Below are 12,379 nucleotides of genomic sequence, written 5' to 3'. Positions count from 1 at the left end.
GCATAATAAGACCTTTTGTTTTACATGAACCCCTTGACTGCGTGACAACACCATTTGATGACTTTCATGAGAAATCCAATTTAGATTTGCATTTCTACCAGACTTAATCCTTTTTATGCATATGTTACATATATGGCTGTGACAATATAGAAAATGAAGCTAATTCTATAAGTTATTCACAAGAATAATAAAGCAGCTGTGCAATTTAACCTACACTCATCTGTTGTGTGTAACAATGTACAGTATCTACCATTTATTAACATGTGCTCTGCATGGCTTGGTTGCTACCAGAAATCATTTGAAATTTTAAATAGTACAGCTGAAAGATTTTTGACAATTTGTATGTAATATGCCATTTTTAAACTAGTCCAGTTTAATGTTATCTAGGTTTCATGAAGAAGACTTTATACTAAAAAACTTACACATCTACTACTTAAGAAAATGTCATTTCTGCAAAATGATTTGACCAAGAATCAACTATCAAAAACATTGGTTTTCAATATTTAACAAATGTTTATTCAGTAAGTGTAATGCTAATCAGCAAGAAAAATATACAAATGAAATCCTTAACTATTTGTCTAGTTTTTGAAACAGGAAAAAGCATTAGTCACTTGGCACTCATCAACTCCACTAACCTTGTGATGGCCTTGTGACCGTTGCATGTACTCTAAATCCATAGAGGCTGTCCATTTTGTGCATACGCATGGAGGGGGAGGTGGGTTAACCCAAATGCATACGCTTGCATATGGTGGGTCTATTGATAATGTACATACACATAGGAAATGGGGTGGGGTGGGGGTAAAACTTTGATAATAATTTGTCTAATACATAACTTGTTTGATGGTTCACTCGGCATTTGAATTTTAGCAGACACTATACAAACTTATTTCTTGGATGCTGGCAGACATTCAGCATCATTGGACTATGTTTTATTAATCCTTGATCGTTTCTGTGTGGATTAAATATAGGCCGTTCTATAGAAAAAGGGGTGCATCAAGCATGTGTACACAGGTGGGGGGGGGCATAAAAAAAAAGTGCATGTGTACGAAGTGGTGGTGGTGGTGGGGTGGGCTCAAGCTTTGCCAGATATCTGCATAGGTACTAAATGGACGGCCCCATATTTTTGGCAGCACTTTTGAGCCATGCATGTTGTTATGTTTAGGCTCTTACAAAACATAACGTGAAGACAACAAGCTTTATAAAATTTAACAAATAATTTATTTCCCTGGAAAAACAAGTTGAAAATGACAAAAAGAACTTACGTTTTTATGAATCAAATCCAAAAGTAATCCAAGAATTAAAAAAATAGAAATCCTGGAAACAAAAAGTCTTAATGAAACTGAGTTTGAATCCCGATGAAATCCACAATGGAAAATCATGTATGTTGTGGTCAGCATCATACTGATATGTCAACAGTTCTTTTTTGAATCGCAGAAAATAATATTCCAGTGTTTGAATTCTGTGTAAATTTCAATAACTGTCCTTATCTAGGAATTAATTTAGAGCACTTCCAGGGAAAACAAACATGAAATCCAAATAAATTGAAAACAAAATAATAAGCCCCCAAACTAGTCACAATGTAAAACACTTAGCTTCTCAAGTGTTAAGGCACTAATGACTATTCTTTCTCAAAACATCAGTAATAAATCTAGCTACAATACAAAACAGATGCCCTGACGTGTGTCAGTCCTATTGAAAAACCTAATTGATACATGTTATTTGTTACGTACTCCAAGTATAATCTCAATTCCACTTTATTAATTTTACACTGAGAAAGAATTTTTGTATAAAAAGTATACATCTCTTACTGGTTTTGAATCAAGGTCAGGAACTAGGTCAGCATTGGATAGTGTTTTTATAAAGTGTAAAATAAAACAATCAGTCAGAACTGAACTCTATTCCAGTAGAAAAAAATTACATTACGATAGCAAATAATGGGGGAAAGCAAATTAAAACTTACAAAGAATTCAGTGAAATCAAATTAACATCTAAATATGTCCACAATTCTACTACTGGAGTCTGGTACCATGCCGTTTGCATAAAAACATAGTGTATAAAGCTCTACTTAAGATGGCCCAACTATATTTTGTGACTTTGGCTCATTTGCCCCTTTATATATAGTCATGTTCACGAAAATAAATCTAAGATGATTCCAGCATCTCTATTCTGTTTTTTTTTTAATTAAAAAATTGAATTTTTTGTTGTTGTGATTAGCTGTTGGTGCTTTCATCCTGAGTCTGTTTTAGATCAGCTGCCAAACAATAGATCCATTTTGCACAAATCTTTTCTGAGCTACATATGGTTATTCATTATATAGAAAACAACTGAAAAATTAATGCCTGTAATAATGGAAACATTTTCTGCTTTACATCTGGGATCTTAATCAGTTCTACCCTGTTCTGCACTCACCAATCTTTGAAAAATCTTCCAGACTGGTTCATCTTCCAAGGATTTGTGACCATCTGTATAATGAAACCATGTCTGAATTGTAGGTTAAGACAAAATTACAACTGTAAACTTTGTCAATGAATTCTTGAAATGTTTTATTGTTTTATCATTATTTGTGATAAATAATATCTATTATTGGTTTTATCATAAATTTTATAGGTGTTCGGCAATTGCATTAATATTTGGGGAAAATGTGTCTGATAAGGGCCATAAACTTTCAGAAGCACAGTTGTTACCTAACATTAAATCTAAGTTAATCCGTCAGAAAAGATCAAGGGGTAGGTTTTAAATGCAATCTTCAGTATGGATCGTGCTTTGTGTATGTCGAGAAATGGTTAAACTGGCTGTTGTGAGGTCACTTTGTTGCAACATTATAAAGAGAATTCATTTTTCCAGGTAATCAGAGGAACCAACAGCAACAGGGCAGACAGACAGGTAGACAGACAGGCAAATTTGCTCAGAGAGGGGGAAGTGCTGGCCGAAACGGTGGTGGAGCCGCAGGTGACAGATACAGCAATTGGTATGAGTATGAGGAGGAAGATAATGGAGGTCCCATGAACTGGAGTGACTGGAAAGCTTAGGTGAGAATTAACAGTTTAGTAGGTCTAATGATTATAGACCAGAAGGTCTCATGGTATGGCCTGTTTATTGTTGCTCCACATGTTAGCACAAGTTTCTTATTACTACTAAACTGCTACACTCATCACAAAAAATAGAGGTGAGCTGTATTGGTTTACCTAGTATTCTTCCTGGTAGTACATAACACACAACTGTTTCACTGTACCAGTACTAGGGTAGTTTCCATCAGCAAGGAATATATGGAAATTCCCAAATAATCTTGTTATAGGTTGAACGATATTAACCCCTGAAGGTTTTTGTCATTTGCGCCTGAAATACGAGTAGGAAACACATTTTGAAAGCTGTTTCTGAATAAATCCTAATAAATCAACTTCCAGGTGATTTTCCAATAACCTAATGCCTAGTTGTGTTAGAAACATAGTTTTTAATGGCTATTTGGCTTGCACATGACCAGAAGGGTAAAAAGAATTGTTTTTGGCTTAACGAACCAATTATTTTCATATCGAGACCACTCTTTATTCCATATGCCCATCTTATCCTACTTTTTGCAAAGGTTCATCTGCCTGTTGCAGTTCACACCAGTCTGCCTTAGATCTGAGACCAAAAAGTATCAAATCCGGACACAAAATTGGATTCTGACCAAGGGTGAATTTTGGGTGGAAAAAATCTGGTCCAAAAAATTTTTCCCTATGTATTTTACTACATCTGTCTACCTTTCTCTAATACCAGCCACTTTAGTGTATCATACATGACCTTGACGCTACAGAGCTCAGTAGGCTACTACCTCCTGGCATGTAAACTCGTCACCAGGGGTTAATGTGTTAACAGTATTTTTTCTTTTTTCTTGATAAATAATTCACACTATTTTTACAAAACGATTGTCACAAATCAGTTTTGAATAATATTTGTTTTTAAAATCTTTAAAAAGGTTTAGTTTTTTTCCATACTAAATAGCATAAGTTAAAATATGTTTCACAGGGTGTCAGCTACAATGTAAGCTTAATCCTGTCACTTTAGTTTCCATTTTTAGATTACAACATATTCAACAATTCATGTATGCATAACAGATTCATCTGCTACAAGGTACTGAAAATTTAAATTTCAGAGTGGGATGTTGGACTGCAGTTCTCTTTTGAACAAAATAATCTTTTATCTCAAGATAATTTTTTCCCAAATAATGGATATAATATAGTGGGTTTTTTTTGCTATAAATCAGTGCAAGATATTTGTCCAGTTATTGACAGATAGAAATTTAAAACAGTGCCAGGCCCAGGCCCCAAAACATTACATTGTTAGTCCCTAATATAATTGAGGTTTACCGTGGTACATATTGAGGTATGTTCAGAAATGCTGTGGTACCCAGCTCTAATGAAAATGTTGTTCATTTTTATTTTGCTTGAATGGACGGACATATTAACCTGGGGTTTTCACTCAAAGACTTCCTTTGATGACTGTCTAAATGGTTATAATTGAAAGTGGTACTGCTTGGACATCAAATAGCTTCATGTAAGTCATTTGACTCATCAAGGCCAAAGACCGAGTGAAAATCCAAACCTATGAGCCCTATTCAAGCCGACGATCAGTCTTAATTAGTTTTTAAAAGTAATTATATTTTTTAAATACAGAACAAAAATATTAGTTATATAAGGTGACTAAAACCAATAAGGCAATTCCCTTGCCAGAAGCAACTGAACATTCTTATATTTGTTTTAAAAAATCTCGTTGATGGTTTCTTGTCATCAGAAATAATCTGAGTTCATATTTTCAGTTCAGTTCAGTTTTGCCTGTCACCCCTGCCGGGATATAGGCAGCCCACAAAAGGTCCCTGGAGGCATCTGTCCTGTGCCATCCCCTCGAGCAGACTGGTGTGACCCATCTTAGTGATGTCTGCTTCGAGGTCGTGTTGCCAGGTGTTTCTTGGTTGTCCCTTTCTCTGCTTGCCTTGAGGGTTCCACCTCGATGCCTGTCTTATAATGTTGGTGTGCAGCTTACATCGGGTGTGTCCTATCTAACTCCAACTTTTCTTGATCTCGTCTTCTTCTGGAAGCTGGGAGGTTCTCTGCCACTGGTTGGTGTTACTGATGGTGTCTGGGCAGTGGATCTGGAGAATTCTTCTTAGGCAGCTGTTGATGAAGGTTGGAACTCTTTACGGTCGAATAAAGGTTATCCAGGTCTTTGCTCCATACAGTAGGACTAACTTCATGTTGGAGTTGAAAAGTCTCTTCTTGGTAGTCAAGGAAATTTCTTTGGAACTCCAGATGTTCTTGAGCTGTATGAAATCTGCTGTCGCGATTCCGATCCTTGATGTCTGTGCCACCCTGCTGGTTGATAATGCTGCCAAAGTACGTGAAGGACGCCACATTTTCAGTGTACTTCTCTGCAGTGTGACTGGGTTGTTACGGACATAATTAACTTTGAGGATCTTGGTCTTGTCTTTGTGGATGTTGAGGCTAACCTGTGTTGATGTGGCTGCCAGTATGTCAGTCTTATCCTGCATTTGCTGGTGACTGGGGGACAAGAGCACTAGGTCATCTGCAAATTACATGTCCTCAAGTTGACTCCACAATGTCCACTGGATCCCATTTCTCTGCCCATTGGTGGACGGCTTCATAATCCAGTCGATGGCGAGAAGGAAGAGAAACGGCAACAGTAGGGAGCCTTGCCTCACACTATTCTGCACTAGGAAGCTGTCTGTGTGCTGTCCTTAAGGTTCCCACACTACCGGGAAATTGGGGAAAATGTCGGGAGAAATGACAATTATTTTCCAGACCATGCAAACTCTTTGAAGTTTGTAAATGTTGGCGAAAGTTGGGGAAAACCCATGAATTTTCCATTACAAATTGATGTCCAAACCAATTGTGCAATCACAATTGAGTCGTAACTGAACTGATCATGAGTTAAATTTATAGTTCTAACAAGAATATTAGGAGAAAGTGGTATGGATCATTTGGGTACTGGCTATAAATATATTTGTTGAGACAATCCAAATGTTCAGTGGATTAGATTCATCTGGTAGACTTATTGTGTCACAGATAGTTCGATATCCATATATTTTTTTATGTGGAAGGTATGAAAACCAGTCCAGAATCATAAGAGGCCAACATGGTGGCCTTAAAGCATAGCCGCTTTGCAGATAGGCTAGCAAACTTAAATGTTGTTAAATCGAGTTATACCTGCATGAAACCGATATGAAAATTATTTATTTTCTCAGAAATTGAGAGCATTAAAATTGTTATGCCTTTAATCAGCTGAAAGACGATAAAACTAATGCGTTTATGAAATTTGAGCTGGTACTAGCGATTTCGATTGCTAGTTGCATGAGCACACAGAATCTCACAACCATCATTTTCAAATATTGTAGAAAAAATTAAATGCGAGTTTTCTACTGGTTGTAATAAATGGAAATGAAAGAGCAGAAAATTATCTATATTTATTCAGAGACCAACTTCCAGAGTTTTGTATCACGTGACTACCAGTTGACATGTGCTCTCTCACGCAGGGAGCATACAAAGCTGAGAACCAGACTACTCTTCTTGATGAATCAGACTGGCCAAGTTTCTTATAGTTCTTGAAATAAATATGTTGAGAATTATATGTTCTTTCTGGTTTTTACAAAAGTTATCAGACTTTCATTTAATATAATTGAAATTTTGTGCAACGACATTAAAAAGGACTTTGTGAAAAATCACACTACTTTTGGACTTCCAATGTCATTGTGTGAGAGTTGTGAAGTCATGTGACTATTAACGCAAATGGCAAGTACGGGGTCAGGTTTCATCTGTGCCAAGTTTCATCTAGTCTGTCAGTGGATTAAAGGCATAACAATTATAATACTTGCCATTTTTGACAAAATAAACAATTTTCCTATTGGTTTCATGCAGCTACAAGTCGATGTAACATAATTTTCTAGGCGCACTGGTAAGCTATCTTATGGTGATGGCAGATTCCAAATTTTTTATATGTAATTGCTCTGAACCCACACTCCATCCTAAATGTCCAAATGTGAAAAATGGGGTTGGAATATTTGAAGCAAACCCGAATTAGAAAATTTTGAATCTTTCAGCTGAACTTTGGTGCGAAACTTTTACACAATGACATGTAGCTTGAAGCATTGGTTTCAGATCTTAAATAGAACGCAGGAGAAATGGAAAATTGACGTCCCTTTTATTATATATCAAGAAACGATAAGAGCCCATGTAACAATACAGATTTTGGGACTGGTTTATTGAACTACAAGACAAGTTGATTTTACAGAAAATTCAGTCAGTTTATACAAAATATATAATTTTGAAGGTCTTTTGTCAAAATTTAAATCAATCCTTTTGTAAATGTCTTTAAACCAGATTGTCTTATTAAGTTTATGTTGGTTGAAAAATCTTATTTTATTGGCACACCTAAATTCAGGGTTGAACTTTTTTAGTTACAAGTCCATACATGCTAATAACCATCATGCTTTTGGCATAGTCATTACGCTTTTTCCCCACTAAATTACGCCTTACACGTAAATGTGTTCGGATTACGCATTTTTGTTATATCTCCCTCTCAAAAGAAATTAATAATTTGTTTTCTCAATTTTTAATAACATCTCAGTACTCCCACAGACCGTATTCTAGAAAAGATAAGTTCTATGTAACTACAACATAAGAGTATGCTTGTCCGTAGACTTACATGCACTTTCCTAGCAGTATTATGTTCTGTTTATAGCAGTTGCCCTATTTCCAAGAAATGTGCTGGTTCTACTTTCAAACTTTTGACCTCAGTTTCTATTTATAGCAGTCGTATGGCTTATTTAGGAGAGAACAGAGTGGTTTTCTAACTTGTAATCTTTGCTTACAGATTCTTTGTTCAAATTGATAACTGGTACAGAACCAGTCTGTAGGTATTTAGAGCTGAAAGTCAAGTCAGATTTATTCTAGTGATGAGTGTGTTAGAGCAAAAATATTTTTCAAATAATTTCCCAGATGGATTAGAAAAGATTAAAAATCGATTCAGAGATAAATACATGAACTATATATTGCAGCGTTCCATTCTAGGGCTGCTTTGTGCCCCTTGTAGGCTATGTGGAAAGGATTTTAATATTGGTCTTGGTGGTAAAAGAAAGAAACTTTGGAATAGCTTGTTTTCCTAACTCCAGTACTATGGTAACTTCTGTTGTTTTTTTACAGCAGAACTAAATTGTGGACATGGATTTTATAAATGCAGAGGTATTATGCAATGAGTTTATAAAAGAACAAGGACTGCGCCTAGTAGTAGAAGACTACATCGGTCCTTTGTTAAAAAGGATGTTTCCTGATTCCAAAGTTGCAGAAAATATTCATGTGCAAGAACAAAATCATCTAATATTGTTAGGTGTTTAGCAAAAGATACTTCACTTAAAATTGCAGAAGCCATGAAAATTGGGCCGTTTAGTATTGCAACATAAAGGAGTAGTGATTGTGATGACAAAATGTAGTACCCAGTCTGTGTAAGAGACTGACAATGAAATGGTCAGAGTGCTCTTCTTTCATTACTAAAATTAACAGTAGATTCTACTGCTTGATAATGCTTTGAATAAATATAAGTTGGCAGAACTGTATGGGGTTTTCAGCTGATGCTGCCTCAGTGATGACTGGAATTCATAAAGGAGTTGCATTCTGTCATTGTTCATATTAGGTTGTCTGTCATATGATGCACCATGGTGCAGGAAAGGCTTCTGATAAATTTGAACTCCTGAAGTATCAAGTTGGCACTCTACCTGACAATGTACTTCATGGGGACAGAGTTGATATTTCATCTCATTTGCCAGCTAAAAGACCCAATAACTGGAAGATATAAATTTCCTCTTTGTCCGGTTATGAAAGGAACATTAGTTCTTTATCATTCTAATACTAACTGAGAGAGATTGTTCATCATTGTTAATAAAAGTAAAACTGATTTAGATCCAGGCTCTGTAATAACCCAGCACTTAGTGCTCTACTGGTGTGCAAAACATTTATGGTCTCAGCTGGTACAAAGTGTTTTGAAATGCAATACAAGTCTGTTGCTCAAAGTGTTATATACAAAAACTTGAAGTGGTAATTGATGTTAAAAGTCCAGAGGGATAAATAAAACATTTTGTACATATGTTCATTGAACTTTTATCTTCTTATATATGAATTACTCTTTTTCTGTTTGGATTACTCTTTTTGTCCACTTGGATTACACTTTTTCCTTGCCAGGGGTTGGCTTGTATGCAAGGCTAATACTTTGCATTTATTGTTTTCTTTTTTCATACTGTGATAGAAAATGTTTGCTTCGTATAACATGCACATATATTGCTCTAGAATTCTTTAGAATTAAAGGTTTGAAAGGAAACAAAATAATTTATGAATATTTCATTTCCGTGTAGCAACAGAATGTAAGTTAGCAAAGTTAAAATTTGTATTCTGTACACTGAAATGGCTTTAAATGCCAATTTATAGGAATATAGTCAGATCTGTTTTTCGTGTTACTCATTTTGTGGTTTTGTACATGATCATATTTTCTGACATGTTTTGGAGTCTTCAAAGAGAAACATCTTCAGATTTGGAAAATGCATGTTCTATAATCCAATATGTTCTTTAATTCTGTTTAGTAATGGTCATATGTTAACCTTGAAAAAATTTGTTCTGGAAAAGACCTGTAAATTTATATTTAGAAAAGCACGGGAACAATGTGTCCTGCATGAATGACTCGGCAGGACATTCAGTTGTAAGCTTGGATTGGGATGCCATAGTGGCAAAGAAGGTTCCAGAGTGTCTTTCGGTCCAAGCTGTCAAATGTCTTCTCATCATCGATAAAGTAGATTTAGAATTCCACTCCAACGATTGCTCGACTGATGCAAAGAGTAGCTATTTGGTCCATACACGATCTGTTCTGCTGGAAGCCCGCTTGCTCATCTTGTAACTGTGGGTTGACGGCCTCCTTCATCCTTTCAAAGAGGACCTGGTTGAAGACTTTCCCTGGTACTGACAAGAGTGTGATTCCTCTGTAGTTGGAGCAGTTGCTGAGGTCACCTTTCTTTGAAATCTTGATGACATGTCCCTCCTTCCAGTCAGTCAATATTTCTTCCTCCCAGATCTTCTCAAAGAGGGTGTATAGCATTTCCACTGAAGCCTCTACAGCTGCTCAGATGGCTTCTGCTGGGATGTCATCAGGTCCAGCTGCCTTGCCTTTCTTCAGCTGGGTGATTACTTTCCTGATCTTGTCTCTGGGGGATTATCTGGGTTTATTTCTCAGGGATTAGTGGTGCTGGCCTGTTCAACAGTTCTTAACAGTGTTCTGCCGATCTATTAATTTGGTGTTCTGTATTTGCTATGGTCTTTCCCTGCTTGTCCTTTATGGGTCTCTGTTTTGCTGTACTTGTCTTACAGCTTTTTGGTGATGTCATACAGCTTCATGTTTCCACTTCTTGTCGCTTCTTCTGCCTCTGCTGCCAGTTCTTAAACGTAGTTTCTGTTGTCTATCTTGATGCTTCTTTTCATTAATCTGTGGGCATCAGTGTACTCTTTTTATACCTTTACTTTTTTTAGTTCTTGTCCTGCCACTATTTACTGCTGCTTTCTTCTGTTTACGCTCCTGGATTTTGCACAATGTTTTGGCTGAAATTCATTCTTTCTGCTGATGCTTCATGGGGCCTAGTTCTTGGCATGTTGATTTTACCACCTCCTTAACATTCTGCCATTTATTGTTCATATTGTCTTCCTAGTCTTCAAGAAGCTTTTGTAGCACTTGGTACTTGTTCTTAAGCATTAGTCTGTATTCTTTAACTTTTGCATCTTACAACAGGCTGATGTTATACTTCATTTCCTTTCTTTTGTGCCCATCCATTTCTTCTTCAGCTGAAGTTTCAGCCTTGCAACAACTAAGTGGTGGTCAGATGCCACATCTGCTTCCCTCTTCACCCTTTTCTGTCACATAGTCTGGTGATATCCATGTGTTCTTGTGGATTCTCTTATGCGGAAAGATGGTACCCCCGATGACCAGGTTGTTCAGTGCACAAACATCTGTAAATCTGTCTCCATTTTTGTTCATCTTCCCCAGGCTGTGGATCCCCATGTCTTCTTCATACCCTGTGTTGTCTGACCAAACTTTGGCACTGATGTCACCCATGAGGATGTTAATGTCTTTGTCTTTGGGAAGTTCTCTGTTATGTTCTGTAGTCTGTTGTGAAACTGCTGTCCTTGTCTTTATTTTCTCCTTCTTGGTCCTAAACATTGCCGTGAGGATTCTAGGCCCATGTGGTTCCCATCCTATCAGTGCATTATATGCTTGCTTCGAGAGCATGAGCCCCACCCCCTGTGTATGAGGCGCGTTATCTTCCTCACGTCCTGAATACAGTAGCATCTCGCCTGTCATAGGTCGTTTTTACCCAGATTGAATCTATCTCGTCTCGCTAATGCCCAGTAGGGATTGGTTGTAGTTCTTCTCTGCTGCTACCTGTGCTGTTTTTCCTTACTCTTACATTTATCCTTGCGTTCCATGTTGTGATGTTGATAATCCTGTTTGATAGAAGGGTGGTCTGCTTTATGGCTTCTGTGAGCTCACGGCTTTCACCACATAGCGTCATAAGTCTTCCAGAAGACCCTTCCTCCCTCAGGCTTTCAGTTTCCTGTTTTTCTTATGTGGCGTTTTTTTTGTAGCAAGTTTTGGTTTTACAGGGTCGGGTTGCTAGCCCCATGCCCAACCCTGCACCTTTTACACCTGGGCTTGAGCTGATATGACAAGCCATTTATTGTTTGAAATGTCAGTGCTGTCATCTGCCATTGCTGTCACAAATGATAAATTTTGCAGGCCACATAATACTATCCTCAGCAACGTTTGCGTTTGATAGGCTTTCCAGTGCCTCTTAACAGGTGGTTGCCGAGTCATACTGAATGCGGAATTCTTTAAAGTGCCAATGGCATCAATTTCTTCAGCCTTTAAATTTTGTATTAGGAAGCGATCTATATTTCAGAAAAGGAATGTCTTCTACACTCTGCCAATGTACACACTTAAGTAGCACTTTCACTGCTATGTCTTGTTTGTAAAACTGCATTAAAGTCTGTCTGGTGTTGTGGAACTTCAATTAGCAGTTTGTGTTCTGATAACCAAGCATGCCTTGCCAGTGTACTGAGTTTTTTTGTGTGCACATTTGGTAAAGATAGTTTTTTCTTTAAAGCCTCTTTACATATATGGCTAAACACATAAAGGTATCGTCACTGCCACATTCTTCACTTGACTTCTTTTTTAAAACATAGCTAGCTGTTTGATTTCAACTATTGCTGCACAAAAGGTTACGTTTTCTCTTACGAGTAACCAGTAACTCATCTTTTGATGATGAAGGCTCCACTGGTTCAATAACGATATTATCGAA

At 37.0% G+C, this 12,379-nt stretch overlaps 1 protein-coding gene across 4 annotated transcripts in view; it reads left to right on the top strand.

The window, feature by feature from the left end:
* The window catches only part of LOC149803522 (uncharacterized), an 88,772-nt gene that overhangs the window by 73,158 nt on the left and 3,235 nt on the right, over positions 1–12,379 (top strand). For all 4 annotated transcript variants that reach the window (XM_089953281.1, XM_089953279.1, XM_089953280.1 and 1 more), the window contains one exon: positions 2,845–3,029. In XM_089953281.1, coding sequence (XP_089809407.1) covers positions 2,845–3,029 — 185 coding nt within the window. The remainder of the gene's footprint in view (positions 1–2,844; positions 3,030–12,379) is intronic.

Source organism: Sinohyriopsis cumingii, chromosome 3 (genome assembly GCF_028554795.1).
Source record: "Sinohyriopsis cumingii isolate HCF-2022 chromosome 3, ASM2855479v2, whole genome shotgun sequence".
NCBI lineage: Eukaryota > Metazoa > Mollusca > Bivalvia > Unionida > Unionidae > Sinohyriopsis > Sinohyriopsis cumingii.
The sequence above is the reverse complement of the archived record's forward strand: the minus strand, read 5'-3'. Positions and strand labels throughout refer to the sequence as shown.